We start from the raw sequence: 15,706 nt of genomic DNA, 5'->3' as shown, positions 1-15,706 counted from the left end.
TTTGGAAGTCTGTCATGTGTAATGGGCGGCCAATTTTGTCGGGAGAGTTCATTCATTCATTCAGCAGCATTTTGATCCCTGTCAGTTAGATTCCACATTGTGGCAGGCATGATGGGTATTAGAGGCATGTGATCTCCTGGGAGAGATGGACACATACGGTGTCCCACAGGTCAAGGTGGATTGACATGAGGGATATGGAAAGGAATTGTAAGGGGTAGATTTGCTTGGGCCTACAGAGGTCCATTAAAGCCCTCCTGACTAGGCAGCCTTGGTGCTGGTGGGCAGGGAAGGCCAGCACTCAGGACTGGGGAACAGTGCTGGCTGAGGTCCAAAGTATTCAAGCACATGGTATGTCTGAGAGCCGAAGTTTGCTGATGGCATGGTGTGACAGGGCAGTTGGATGCCAAAGATGGCCTTTGGAGCAGGACAAAGTCTGTGCCAAGATGTTTGCCCTTAACGGTAGGCAACAGAGAATGAAATGACATCAAGTGACTTGTCTCTCTGGGCAAGTTAACCCTAGAGTAGTGAAGCTGAGCTGGGGGGATCAGTCCCTGGACTGTTATTGCAATATTTCAGAATAGATGAAGACTTGAACCAGGACAGAGGGAGATCAAATTGGCCAGACAGAAGTAGGACCCGCGAAGGATGCTTTGCAAGGGCTACTCGGGCTAAAAATAAGCAGCCATCTATTTAATCATTGGAGTTCTTCAACTTGTGAGAGGGGCTTAGTGACCACTTGTCAGGGATGCTGTAGAAACGACAGTCATGTTGGCAGGCAGGTGGGACACCATGGGGTTTAATGTTCCTTATCAGTGCTAAGAATCGGTGATTATCTCTCCCTGTACGGAGTGATGATTTCATCATAAGAAGGTATATTTCATATTTTTTTTAAAAAAACTTTGTTTTAGTTGTAGGTGGACACAATACCTTTATTTTATTTTATGTGGTGCTGAGGATCGAACCCAGGACCTCACACGTGCTAGGCAAGTGCTCTACCATTGAGCCACGACCCCAACCCTCTAGTTCATGTTTCAGTGTCAGTAATGAAGGGTGGCATTGCCAGCTCCTGGCTTTGAGACTCTATGCCAACAGCATTGACGTGCTATAACTCCCACAGCAAAAGACCACAAACCAGGCAGTCAAACAACAGGCACTTGCTACTTCTCTGGAGGCTGGAAGTCCAAGATCAAGGTGGTATAGGCAAGGTTGGTTCCTCTGAGGCTGCAAGGGAAGGACCAGGTCCAGGCCACCCTCCTGGCTTGTAGATGCCATCTTCTGCCAGGCCATCATCTTTCTTCTGTGGGGAACTGTCTGTGTCCACATTTCCCCTTCTTATAAGGATGCCTGTCACATTAGATTAGGTCCCAGTGTAATGACCTCATTTTGACCTGATTGCCTCTGTAAAGACCCCATGTCCAAATAGGTTACCTTCTGAGGTCTGAGGGTTAGCACTTCAGCCCAGGAATTTGGAGGAACAGGATTCAGCCCATAACACTAACTGAAGGTCAACCGTTTTTTGTTCTTGGAGCGAAAGCACAGCCCCCAATAGGATCTTCGAGCCCTCCTATGAGCAGGCTGTGTCCGTCACAGTGAAGTCCTGGGCTCCTCAGGTGCCTTCATCTGCCAGGAGCAGCCTTCCCTAGCTCAGTGCTCCCTTCTACAGCTCTGGTCCCTCAATTTCCTCCTCAAGCCAATTCAGATCCTCCAGAACCATCTGGAATCCTTCCATTTTTGTTTCATAGCACTTACAATTTGTAATTATGTATCTGCTTGTAGGATCAGTATATGTCTGAATGTTACCAGAAGGAATATGCTTTACCCGTTGTAACTCAGCACACATAGCTGCATTTAAAGGAAAGACCCATTGATCCAAGTAAAAATATTTGTTCCATACCAAATTTTCTAGTCCATTTCATTTTTTAAAGTTGTGGTAACATATAGGGAACAAAAAATTGACCGGTGTACCCATTTTTAAGTGAACAGCTCTGAAGCATTGGCAGATCCACCTTGGTGGCCCACCATTGCCACCATCCATCTCCAGACCTTTCCCATCATCCCAAACTGAAACTGTCCCCCCATCCTACCTCCCCTAAGCCCCCACACCCACCCTGCTATTTTCCATCTCTATGAATTTGTCTGCTCTAGGAACTTGATGGAAGTGGAGTTCTATAGCGTTTGTCCCTTTGGAACAGACTTCTTTCACTCGGCACCATGTCCTCAAGGTTCCTCTGTATCATCGCCTGTGTCCAAATGCCCTCTGTTTTAAAAGTGGAATGACAGTCCGTCGTCCGGCTCCCCACCCTGGTGCTTATCCTGTCATCCCTCAGCATGAGCTTGGGTTACTCCTACTTTCGGCCCCTGTGAACGATGCTGCCGTGAACACGGGTGTGCATGTATCTATGAAGTCTCTGCTTTCGGATCTTGGGAGGACACACCCAGAAGTGGCATTTTCTATTTCATTGTTAAGGTGCTGATTACAACCCTATAACCTGAGTTCATGGCCATCTGCCATTGGGAAGTCTCCATGTTTTCTAAGCTGCACCTTCAGTCCCAAGCCTGGCGCCTGGCACTGTGTGACTCTTTTTGGAGGCCTGTCCCACTAAACAATAGTGTGCAAGGCTTCACATTTCTGAGAAATTTTTTTATTGCTGCTCTCTGAATAAAGGCTACAGAGCTCCTCCCTCCCTTTCTCTTTTCCACACATCATACACATGCTGTTATTAATTCCACTGCACACTATGGTTACATTGTCCTGGAGAGTGTACATCATTTATTACAATGACAACATTTTCTGGGTGTAGGCCACAGATTATCTTAAAATGATATGGAATCACAGTCTATTAAAATATTTGGGCACAAATATCACACATTATTAATTAAATTTTCAGAGATTTTTCTTGAACTTCCTACTTGAATCCCTTTTTTTAGTGTTGTATAGGTTAGACCTAATTGACTTAATGTTAATATCCTTATAATGGTTCTAAATTTTTTTTTAGCCTAAGATTTTATCATTTTGGGGAAAATAGGGCAGTTTGACACCCTAGATTGAGTGTAATAATGATCTTGATTGACTCAAAAGCAAGTGGACTGAGTTCTTTATTGTGTTCCTTGTAATTCCATTCTAGTGGAATTAATATCTTCTAAGAAAATCTCCAGCTCAAATTTGCAGCTGAACTTTGAAACAGATTTCTCCTTTCCCAATTCTGAATTTTCTTTACTCCCAAACCTCAGCTCTGGCAACCAACTAGTATTCTTTTACCGTTGGAGGTCAGGGACACAAACATTCCTAAAGACAATCAACTTTTAATCATGTACTCATGGTTAACATTTCTTTCCTAGTTCAGAAATGCCACGCCTGGCTGATGCCAACCCTCCCCTGGATCCTGAGGCTTTAGATTGCAGGTGGAGCAGAGAGTGTGGAGATGGGCACTGGAGAGGGGAAGGGCAGTGGATGAGAAAACAGGAGGGCAAACTTGGGATGGCCATCTGTGCTCCATGCCACCCTTTGGAAGCTTCCTCTGCATAGCACCTGCCTCTTAGAAATGCAGGGGACAAAGGGAACCTTTGCTTGCCCTTTTGCCAACCATCTTGGACCCTCATTTCCTTTCCCTACCGACATCCTCCAACATACGGGTACATGTGTCTTCCCCGTGGTGTCCAGCAACCCGGTTTCCATTCTCACTGCCTCCCTGAGATGCTCCAGGTCACCTGGGAGTCCTCTGTCACCAGAAGAAGGGCCTTTTCCCAGTTGCATCCTCCCTGGCCTTCTGCAGAGGACCCAGTCAAGCACCCACCCCCGGAAGCTGTCTGTGCTCTCAGCTTCCTGCATCCCATCCTCCAGCGAGCTTCTGGCCTCTCCCAACTGCTCCTTTGGAATTTCCTTCTGTCCCCCTTGCCAAGGCTTTGCCTCAGCTCCCCTGATTGTCCACTCCCTTCTTCTGAGAATTCATTAGCAACTCTTTGCCAAGGACTCCTAGAGACCATTCTCTCCAGCTGCCACAGGGCACTCCTTACTGGAGGTTTTGCTGTCCCAGTCTGTCCCTCAGGCCCACCTGGCTTCTTCTGTCTGGGTCCTCAGTGCCTTATTTCTGGAACACTAAAGACAACCTGGGCTGCCCTAGCAACAGACCCTGACCCCAGGTGTCCAGGTCACACACAGACTCAGCTCCCAACCCCATTCTCATCAGCATGTGCACCCATGAAAACCTCCACGTATCCCTCAATCTCCTGCAGGGACTTGTTTAGTCCCCTCTGGCTCTTGGGATGCTCTCCCCTGGCCCCTATCCCTCAGTCCAATCTCATTCCGCAAATGTCTGCAACATGGGCCACCAGTTCCCATCAGGCCAGGCCTCCTGGCCTGTCCTCTTTCCTGCAGCATGCCTAGCATGTCCTGCCCACTGTCCCTCATCCACCTGGGCCCTTCAGCCTCTGTCCTCTATGAATTCAACAATACTTGTTCCTAGTTCTAGGTCCCCCTAAGTAGGACAGAGATCAGGCCTCAAACATCCCTCTTTGCCTGTAGTATCTAACAGCAGCTCTGGCTCCCCCTAAACTAAACGTGCCACACACAGAATGACAGACCCGGTCCCTCACCCTGCCATTTATTGATGTCTACTCTGGCTTCAAGAAAGATAGGCCTTCGAATGCAGGGAGGCCCAAAAGTTTCTTAACGATAGCTCATATGTCACCTGCTGTATTCAGCCTGTACAAGTTAATACCTAAAACTTTAGTTTTGTACACGAAACTCAATGAGATTGTGCAACAGGGGTGTAAACGTTACTCTGTTTCTTCTGGACCCAGTCGGTTAGGAGTTAGAGCTTCCTCACTTGCTCGTGCCGCATTTTTGTTTACTTCTGGCCATGGGTAGTTTGCTCAGATGGTTAACCTCGCATTTACACGGGATGGAAAAGTTGCAAACTCGCGGATTTGCGCTTTTCTCCTGCCAGGTTAGTTTGTCCTCCCTCGGCCTCTCCGTGAGTGAACGAATGCGGCTCGAGGCTGTGATGGGACAGGACTGTGACCCCGGCGCCGCCGGGCGCAGCGGCAGGACGAGGGGCTTTTCAGTCCGGCCGGACCGCCCTCCGGGTGGGAAGCGGCGGCAGCGCTGCAGCGGCGCGCGGTCCTCGCCCAGGCAGGGCCCGCAGCGGCGGGAAAACGTGCGGAGAGGGGCGCGGGGCTGGACGTGGCCCGGGGAGGCGCCCGGCGGTGGGGAGGCCGAGACGCGCCGGCCCGTTGTCCGTGCTCGGTCCTGGAGCTGCGCGCGGGCGCGGGGGCTGCGCGTCGCCGAGGGTGGGCAGGGGTCCCCGCACCCCTACTCGCGGCCTCGCCCTTTGTCCCCGCGAGGCCGCCGGCCGCTGCAGGGCCGGGCCGGGAGGCGCCCGCCCCGCCCGCCACGTCCCCGCGCCGCCGAGGCGCCCCCTGGCGGGCGGCGCGGGCGGCGGCGGCGGGCCGGTTGCCATGGTGACCGGCGGCAGCCGCCGCCACAGCAGGGCCGGCCCCAGCGCCAGCGCCGCCGCGGCGCGGCTCGGCTCAGTGTGTGGGTGAGCGGCGGCCGGCCGGGAGCGGGCGCGGCCCGCGGCCTCAGCATGGAGGACGGCTTCTCGAGCTACAGCAGCCTGTACGACACGTCCTCGCTGCTCCAGTTCTGCAACGGTGAGGGGCGGCGGCGGGCGGCGGCGCGCGGGCCAGGCCCGGCGCCGGGAGGCCGCGCGGCAGGCTCCGCTCCCGCCGCCGCCGGCGCATTGTGCTGGGGCCGCGGGGCCGCGCTCGCCCCGGGCCCCGCGCCGGCGGCCGGCGCGCGGACCCCGGCGGGAAGCGCGGGAGGCGGCGGGGAGGCCGGCGGCCCGGCCCGGCCGGGCCCGGCCCGCGGACCGGCAGCCGCGCCGCCGCCCGGCTCCCCGGCGCGCGGCGTCCCGCACGCCGCGCTGGGCGGTCAGACCCCGAGCCACCCGCGCGACGCCGAGGATGCGCGGTGTGCTGCAGGGGGACCCGGAGTCCGCCGGGGCCGCTCCACATCCCACCGTTTCTTGCAGCCCAGAGCTTTTCAATGCAAAGACGGGGGACCTGGCTGAAGAGTGCAGCGTCTTATTTGGCGTACGGGATAATAGTTTTTTGTTTGTTGCAATTTTTACAAGAAGGAAATGTTCATACCTATGCTTAGGGCATCTTTTTAAAAAAAAATGTAAAATCCTGCATGCTTGAAAGAGTTCTAGTCTCACTGGCGGGGTTGAAAGAGATTTTCACAGCACGCTGCATATTTTATCAGAACATGATGTGTGATAATTCATGCACAAAAGTTTACCACCAATCTTTTACATGTTGGGGTTATTGCTTCATCAGAGGGTCCCCAAAAGTTTGTTAAAGGAAAAAATGTGTTTTATAGGATATGCTTAAAGGCAGTCGGGATAATTTTCAATTCTAGAGTCTGGAGCAACTAGAGAGATTTTGCATTGTAACTGTGGTTTAGGGAGACCTAACACCTGTTTGCAAACAAGAGGTATCACTGTAGCAATAGAGAGTAGCAAGTGTGTTGATTCATCCTCTATACTGAGTTTCTTTTCTCTCTCTCTCTCTCTCTCTCTCTCTCTCTCTCTCTGGTGAAATTTATCATCTTTTTCAAGGCAGTGTGTACTCTGACGGTTTTGCAGCTTGTGATTTTCATATGGGCGGGGTAGAATGGGTTTGGTACTCCGTTGCCACTGAAATCTTTATAGTAGAGTCACGGGGTGCCAGTGGGTTGAATGCACTCTTCAGTTAATATTTTGAGTAATTTCCTTAATTGACTTATGATTGATCATACCCGAATTGCTATTTTTGATCTCCAAGGTACATGTTTATGGTAGAATTTTCTGTGCCTTAGTTGTAAAAGGCATGTGGTTGAAAATTACATGAAATGACTTCCAGGCATAGAGCCTTTCAGAAATTAGTATGTGGGCAGTATCACTGACAGTTTGACTTGGATACGAAAATGACTGTAGATATTTTTATTTGAGCAGTTGTTCGGGAGTCTGGTCATATGGTTCTTAAATAGAAATTCAGTCATGAAGTTGGCTTACACAAATATTCATGAATGTTTTGGTTTTCTGCCTTTTCCTGTTAATTGCCAGCCTGGAGATATTGGTATGGTATTTTACTGGTAACTATGTCTAGAAGAAAGTAAAAGCCAGCTCTTAAGCTTGTTTTTAGACCTGATGTGTTTTTAAACCAGCTTAAAAAAAGAAAAATCACTTTATAATCAAACAATAAGATCAATATTAAATCTTGTTGGATGACTTTTTTATTTTAAAGTTCTTATTAGCTCTGTATTTTTGTGGGAAGGGTTGCTTTATGAATAAAGTTGAAGGCAAGAGTAGCCTTTGGGGCAGAAATGCATGTTTAACTGATGACATCTTAGGCAATAGATGTTTTGATGTGAAAATATTCATTTTAAGAGGCTCCCATCAAGTGAAAATATAAATGAATACAATTCAGTTAATTACTATGTTGATTCAATTAAAGCCGTGCACCACAGAAACACCATTTCACCAAGAACTAAATTAAACATTTGGATATTTCATTAGCTACTTTGGAAAAAAAATTCTTTTAAAAGTGGATTTACATTACAATGGCAAGGCCACATGGGATAATATGTGAACTCCTACATTTTCATATGTCGAGTGTGCTTCATGGTTTTAATAGTGACAGGAACTCGAGACTCAGAAGTCATCATTATACTATATTAGCTTCAGAAAATGCAATCCACTCTTATTATCTGCAAGACTCTCATAGTGAGATAAAGACAAAAGAATGCATAAGTGAGAAGGGAGAAAGAGGGAAATGTTGTTCTAATGAGTGAAATTTCCATCTTCCCCATTTGCTCTTTTTCTTGTTCTCTCTCCTGCTTAATTTGTTGTGGCTGCTGAATGTAAACTTGGGCAGTCTCTGGCCTGCTGAAGAGGCTGCCCAGTTTTATCTTTCAGGAATCATCTCTTATTAAAGTAGAAAACGTGTGCATTGCTTCTTCTTCAAGGTATTTAAAATCTGTAGTATGAGCTGGAAATCACAAACTTCTTTTTAATGCTGTAAGAAAAACTGCAGTAATTTGAAAAGTGGACAATAGTTGTGCTTTGTAAGCCAATTTGTGGTTTGGAAAACACCATCTGTCACTCCAGGTTTTCTTTAGAGCCTCCCTGTGAGGTAGTAGCATTACCATCCTCCTCCTGGGGAAACTGAGGCACACATTGACTTGGGAACTTTAAAAGGCCACACACTAGGCCTTGGGTAATGGTCTGAACCTTTGGATTGTTTGTGCAAATGATAGTTCTGCGGAGCTATTTGCGGACCCAGGATTAGCTCACCCTCTTGAGGAACACCATTTTGTATTCTCGTCCGGGTCCTCTAATGTTAGAAGACTCTTGTTGCCCCAAGAGAGGCCTGGCACCCTCTGGCCCTCTAGCCCCTGTAGCTGCTCATCTGCTTTCCGTCTCTTCAATTCTGGTCGTTTCTCATAGCTGAAAGCTGTTCAGGCTCTGGTGCCTGGCTTCTTTCTGTGCCAAGCTGTGGTGTCATTGTGCCATTCCTTTTTATGGCCATGTGAAGTCTCGTCCTGTGGATGTGCCTACTGTCTGTTCCTTCAAGGTTGATGCACATTTGGGGTTTTCCACGCACTCTATTATGAATGACGCCTCTGTGAGATTCACACACATCTTTTACTGTTGCCTTATGAGTGTACATCATAGTGGTATTCCTGATGCTGTATTCTTCCTTGAACACAATTTGGTTCATCTCATTCCCTTTTCCCTCCCCCTGACAGGCCTGCTCAGATCTATTATTATTATTTTAATTAGTGCATTATAATCCTATGTAAAAGCTGTCCATCGTGGTAGACGCACACGGACTCGGCGAAGTCTGGTGGATTTCATTCCCCGGAGTTTCCTGTGTTGCCCTCCTCCTCCCTCTCCATCCCAGTCACAGACACACATCTCCCCCCACCCCCCTTTTTGGTACCAGGGATCAAACCCAGGGCACTTAACCACTGGGCCACATTCCCAGCCCATTTTTATATTTTATTTAGAGACAGTGTCTCACTAAGTTGTTCAGGGCCTCACTAAGTTGCTGAGGCTGGCTTGAACTTGCAGTCCTCCTGCCTCAGTCTCCCAAGCTGCTGAGATTACACACAGACACATCTTGAGTGACACAGGTTTGTTTGGGGCTGATACCTAGGAGTGGAATTGCTGGGTTCCATGGTCAATTGTTTTAACATTTTGAGGAACTGACCTGAATTTTTGAAATCTAAATATCTAGCTCTTTCTATGACACCTTGCTGGTAAAAGAATAGGAATTAAGGGATTTGAGGACAGAGGGGAAGAAGTGAGGGCAAAGAACAAATGTTGCTGCTCCATTTCTGTGTCCTTGGGATACCTGGACCATCACACCTGGCCCCGTGCTCCAGTGCATGCCCCTGCTCATCCTCACCACGGGTTTCACGGGACGGAGTGGGTGGTCTCATCTTGGGCTTCACTGTCTTGGGCCTTTGAGCAGTTTCTTCAGAGTAGATGACCCGGGGACACGGCTGGCTGGCATGGAGAGGGAAGCTGCTCTGGCTGGGTGGAGCCTCGTTTCCTGCGCCCTCCTGCCCCTCGGCTCGTTGAGCCAGTGGGTGGCCGGTGACTCGGGAACTCACTACCTCCCTGCACAGTGCATTCCTTCTTTCAATATTTAGACTGTAGATTCTGACATGCAGTCAAAATTTGGCACCCAGTTTTCCCTGTGGTTCTGGAGAGAAGAGTTTTCATCGCCTTCTGTGTTACTGGGGTGTCACTGTTGGAAGACACTCCTTATGGTTCCTTCTCAAGCCTTCTTTTGGCTAAACAAAACCATTAAAAAAATTCCTCAATTTTAGACCCTTAATCATCCAGGTCTACCTCCTCACCACCTGTTCCATTTTGTCTGTGTCCCTTTTCAAATTTGAGGCGACTGTATGTGGTATTCAGAGCAGAGCACTATCCCACTCCTCTACTCTCAAGTCTGTCCTTCTCATAATGCAGCCTAAGATGATATTAGCTCCTTTGCTGGCCACATGCCCTTATCACCGCTTGCTGATGTTCACCTAAAGTTCTTATCTGTTTTACATGTACTGTGGCCGAGTCCTTTCTTTTCTTGCTTTTAGTAGCTCTGTGTTTGTGTGTGTGTGTGTGAGAGAGAGAGAGAGAGAGAAAGAGGGGGTGGGGAGTGTCCTCCAGCAGGCAGAGCCCTATCAGATTAAACCCAATATCATCTCTGTCATAAAGACAGTAATCATCGTCTATGAAGAATCCCAGGACTCGGAAAATACATTGGCGTTACAACAACGTGGAAGTTGATCATCATCGAAGGATTTGGTCCTGGCTCGCTGCCTGTTCTCCTCCGTGCCTGGGGAGGTGTCTTGAGCGACCTTAGATCCCTCCAGAGCCTGTAGGAGGGTGTCCCCTCATCCCTCACATGGCTTTTCCCCACAGGGGCTGCTCCTTAGGAGGCACTCAGGCCAACCCACAGGACCTGCCCGGCACATTTCGAAGTCACTCTAATAATCTTTTGAATGCCTGCAGTTAGTTTCCTCTAGCTTGGAAATGGAAGATTGCTTTAATTTTCGTCATTCTGTTGTGGGAATTGAGAGTCACTTATTTAATCATCCTAGACATCTCCTGACATCTATGGTGTTGGTGGCATTCTCTTAACTGTGACAATGATAGAATTTTCAAGTTGGCAAATACTTGGATTTCACCCAGGATCCAGGGACTCCTGTGAGGGCGTACTCTGGACTCCGCGACGTGAAGTGTGTTCAGACCTCTTTTGCATTCTCACGTGGTGACAGAGTACTGACTTAGGCATTCTGTGGTAGCACAATCAAAAGGAAATGCCTCCATGGGAAAGTGCAAAGCAAGCACCATGCTAAGCGAGAATTGCTAATTGGCGCACTCAGCTCTCCGCCCAGCAAGGAATTTATTTTATAGCCAAACCACAAGCGTTTATGACATTACAAACAAACCCACATGTCTTGGTGGAAAATGCACAAAACTCTGTTTAAAAAGTGCTTATTAATTGGCTATTGTTAATATCTGGGATAGTATAAGCCTTTTCATATATTCTCTTAAAAAGTAAGCATTTGGTTGGGTGGAGGGTGGAGAAGAGAGAATCGACTTCTTGGTGTCTAGTGCTGCGACCCATAAAGCCAGGAGTGTGTCGGGGACGTGCGGTGGGCTGAGCTCTTAGGGCCAGGCAGCCTCCCAGGCTCTGGGAGCAGTGGTATTTTGTGCTGCTTCCTCTTGGGGAAAAATTATTATTCATCTTTAAAGCCCTGGCTTATTCACAGAGAGGTTCTAGTATTAACAAAATGTTTTAAATACCTGTGGAAACATTGCTAGTAAAAAAGAAAAAGCCCGCTGTGAACTCAGCTGCTGTGTGGTCGCCCCGTGGCTCCCTGGATCTTTGACAGTTGCCTGAAGCCCCGGGGTGGGGGGGACTTCAGTCCTGGGCAGGAGCAAGTGCCATCCTCTGTGGTTTGCTTTTAAGAAACAGCTCTTTTGAAAGGGGTTTTCCGTAAAGTACTGGGCTTGCTGTTTAATTAAGAGTTAGGTAGACACACTTCCACTTCCGTTCTCTTCGGCTCTGGTAATGGGAAACGCCGGCGGGGTGGGAACCCCGTGTTTGCAGAGGACCCGTGTGTGAGAGTGCGGTGGCTTATTATCCTGCCAGCCTCTGAAAAATACTTCAACTGTCTTAGTGCCCCCCCTCCCACCCCCGCTGGTGGGGCATATCTGACCTGCAGAGTGCGGGGTGCCCAAGGGCAGGACACGGCACGTGGAGCTGCCTACAGTGGGATGACCGTGGCCCCCTAGGAGGAACGCTGTACTGTCAGAGGGAGGGGAACCAGAGGCCACGCCGAGTGATGCCCACCCCTGGGCGTGGATCCTCTTTGGAGGCGTGGCCCTTCACTCCACACATGCCTCTGGGTGGGCAGTCATGCACTGACAGCCTTGCTGGACGGTGGGCAGCACAGGTCAAGACACAGGCTGGAGGTGGTAGGCAGGTGTGCATCAGGAGGCCTTCAGGTCCCTTGGCAGATTCTGCCCCATTTTTAGTGAATACCCACAATGGGTTGAGGCAATTACCAGAGCTAAAAATGTGGTCTCTGCTAGAAACAGTGGGCTCTTCTTCCCCCACCTCACCTCTTAGCTCAGTGGATTCTGCTCTGCAAACATCTGACCATCCGTCCCTCCTGCTTTAGCTAGGGCCCCAGCAGTCCTCATCCAGGGTTGATTTGTTGGCAGTAGTGGCCCTGGGCTAGTCTTTCTGCCTCTAGTGCTCACAGTTATTTATGCCAACAGGGATAGGCGTGCTGAGCAGTCTGGGGAGCCATGGTGGGGTGCCGTAGGCCTTGGCCTGGGGCTTTGTCTGGGCTGCTTCCCCAGGAAGGCAAAGCGGGCCATCCTCCAGCCTCTTGCTCCAGGCAGGTAGGTGAGGGCTGGGGGAGGACGTTCCAGACCCAGGGAAGCTTGCAGAAAGCCTCCCTGGGTGGAAAGAACCTTTTGGGAACTGAAAGATGGTCTCATGTGGTGAAGGAAAACAAAGCCAGGTGGCTTGCTGTGTGGCAGGAGATGGCATGGGACTTTGAAACCATGCTAAGGAGTTTGCTCTTGTTGCTTGGAGCAGGGAGAGTGTAGGGGACGATGTTGAGGCATGGGTGACTGGACCAGAGTTTCAGGGTGTTTGTGTGTGTGTGTGTGTGTATGGGGGAGGAACCGGGCCTTGCTATGTTGCCAGGGTAGCCTTGAACTCCTGGGTTCAAACGATCCTTCTACCTCATCCTCCCGAGTAGCTGCAGCTACAGGTTCAAGTCTCCATCTGGTTAGATTTTCAGTTTTGAAATCTGTCCCTTCAGTGGGGAGAGTAGGCTGGAAGACCCAGCCACGTGGAGATGGAAGGCAGGCTGTGACCGAGGAGAGCCTTGGTAATTACATGGGAGGGGTGAGAGCAAGGTTCAGGAGATACCTGCAGGCAACATCACCTGGACTTGGCTTAGGACGAGGAGGCACCAAGGACAACCCCAGACCTGGGCTTCTCCAGCCAGACCAGAGGCCAGGCGAGTGAGAGATAGGATTATGGGCCTGTTGGACATGAAACTGAGGTGCTGAGCAGGCCTTGGGTGCAGACCCTGGAGCCTGGGAGGCATCTGGGCTGGAACTGACAGGCATTTGCCAGCCGTCAGCACAGACAGAAGTTGAACCTGTAGGCATGGCTGGGCTCAACTAAGGAGAGGTTGACCCCAAGCGTTCCTCCTGGCAGATCCGATCCAATGCCTTCAGCTTGCCCCTTTCCCCCTTTAGCACTCAAGGTCCTTCCAGGTGTGGCCTGTGGCTCCTGGCCCTTTGGGGCTTGCTCACCTGCCAGGGCCTCAGCCCTGCAGTGGGGTCAGGTGTCCTGCTTTAGACTAAGCTCCTTCTGTGCTGTTTCTTGGGTTCATCTTTGGGCCTTAACCCCTTGGCAGTGCCAGGCCTGTGGTGGGCTTCCTGGTGAATGTCCACTGAGTCAACTCAGAGATGGACTAATTTATCTTCCAGGGACTCCTCACATGCACACACTAGCTCAGTGTGCAGAGGAAAAGCTCTCCCCCCACTTCCTTGACATCTTGACATCATGTGTGTTTGTGTATGGCAGGTCATGCACATTACATCTGCTTGCACGTACGTGCACCTGCACTCGGGATGCATGAGACACCTAGCTCTCTCCTCATCAGAGAACCGGTAGACCCGGGCTCTCGGGAGGGAAGGCATTCCAGGCCGGCGATCCCCAAGGCTAAGCCCCACCTGTGTGCAGGCTGACTAGGGCTGGCCTGACGCCTCAGGACTCTCCCGTGCCATCAGTACACAGTGTCTCTAGCTGGACGCTGTCACTTGAATCACTAAGTAGAAACATTTGGGGAAAGCGTTTGGTGGTTTGACAGTCTTAGCACACATTATTTTAAGCCAAAGTAATTGACACAATGAAGTCGTTCTTGGCAAACCCAGCGCTTTTAACAGTAAAAAGGATTTGACTTAAATCGCCCCCAAAAAGTTACGTAACAAGAATCTTACATTCTTAGAAAAATATGCTCCAGTTAAGAAATGATTGAATGGAGTCAGGGCTTCCTTGTGCTGCAGTATTATTAAATATTTTAGCTCCAACTGTAGACATGAACATGGTGAGATCCTTAGAGAGGGAAGCGTCCTGGAAACCTCGGGGAGGGACCTCCTGAGACCCTCATCCTGCAGAGTCACTTGTGTTGCCCACCCATCCCGTGCATGAAGCTGGGCGGCCACTCCTTGGGGATCCTTGGAGTGTGATAACAATGTCGTCCATTGCAGCTTCCCAGACCAGCCCCTAGAAAGCGGTGAAGCGGGACTGTCCACAGCTCATGCTCTCAAAGACTAGAATTTGACTTGGTGTGTAATTTCTTTGCCTTTCTCGAGACTGATCTTTTATCTAGTTGATACAATTTAATTATGTAAAGATACCTTTCACATTGCCTCTTTTACTTAATTGTATGTAACACCACAGTTATTTCCCAGCCAGCCAGAGCTGTGCTTTTTGAAAGTAGGCACCATGTCACTTTCATCTCTATCTCCCATCGCCAGGCATTGTGAGTGAGCATGTGAGTGTGTGTGTGCATGCATGTGTCTTGCGGCAGAGGGGACCCTGCCGATGTGCCCTCACCCAGTCCTGGCTTTGCCCTTCACAGTGGGCACCATCATGGCCTCTGTCGTGGCCGTGGAGGAGTTGTTAGTACTGTGCTGCCGGTGGCTGGTGCACTTCAGAGCAGGGATGTGAACCCACGCGTTCCGGGTCCTGAGTCTGGGACACTCCAGGTGCTCAGTCATGTTTGGTGAAGGCTGAGGGGTCCACAGATGGGAATGATTGTGGACATGAGAGGGGGTGGAGGGTCTTCAGTCTGCCCTTGGCATCTGGGCATATCGCTGGTTTGATTGCCTGTCACCCCTGGGGAGTCTGGAGCAAGCTTCTCTGTTGCTGTGCCTTGGATGTGGTTTGGCCTGTGCCCCAAGGGTCTTGTGTTGACAGGTAACCACTGGGGTGTTTGGGGTGAGGCCTTTCGGAGGCAACTATGGTCAGGTAAGGCCATAGGAGGAGACCCTGGTTGAACCTCCTGGCTGTGTAAGGAGAGGGAGCACAAGGGCACACTGGTCTCTGTCTCTGGCCCACCATGTGATATTCTGTGTCACCTCAGGACCCCACAGGAAGGCCACCTCTAGATGGCCTTCACCTCAGACCTCCAGACAGAGCCTGAGTGGACCTCCTGTCATCACAGGCATGGTCTGTGGTGCTGTTCTTGCAACAGGAAATGGACCAAGCAGTTGTGGTCACTGGTTGCTTTCGGGTCGCACTTGGACACTCTTCACTATGGAAACCTCATTTGTCTGAATTGCTCCAAGTCCCACAGAGTTTAGCCCCTGGAATACAACCCCAGGACGTGGGCGGACCTGGATGCCACAGCTACCTGTGTCGCTGACCCAGTGCCCTGGGATCCAGCCACCCACAGTGGAATACTAAACGGGGGTGTCCGTCTGGTCACCGCCTGCTCAGGAAGCTTTCAGGTTCTGGCCGGTGTGGCCTAGGGGTGAGCGCTGGCCATGCTGCCCGAGGTCGCTGGGGAGAGCCCCGGCGCCAAACCACGGGGGCCAGGAGTCGCGCAGCA

At 50.3% G+C, this 15,706-nt stretch overlaps 1 protein-coding gene across 10 annotated transcripts in view; it reads left to right on the top strand.

Moving 5' to 3' along the window:
* The window catches only part of EML1 (EMAP like 1), a 162,635-nt gene that overhangs the window by 41,514 nt on the left and 105,415 nt on the right, over positions 1-15,706 (top strand). For 3 of the 10 annotated variants that reach the window (XM_079129480.1, XM_079129486.1, XM_079129488.1), the window contains exon 1: positions 5,492-5,652. The exons of 6 other annotated variants lie outside the window; for them this stretch is intronic. In XM_079129480.1, the coding sequence (XP_078985606.1) occupies positions 5,586-5,652 (67 nt within the window). In that variant the 5' untranslated portion in view covers positions 5,492-5,585. Of the gene's footprint in view, positions 1-5,491; positions 5,653-15,706 lie in introns of those variants that run through there. One more of the 10 variants, XM_079129484.1, reaches the window with a different exon arrangement.

This window comes from Sciurus vulgaris (genome assembly GCF_902686455.1).
Source record: "Sciurus vulgaris genome assembly, chromosome: 2".
Lineage (NCBI taxonomy): Eukaryota > Metazoa > Chordata > Mammalia > Rodentia > Sciuridae > Sciurus > Sciurus vulgaris.
This window is presented reverse-complemented; position numbering and strand designations above follow the sequence as displayed.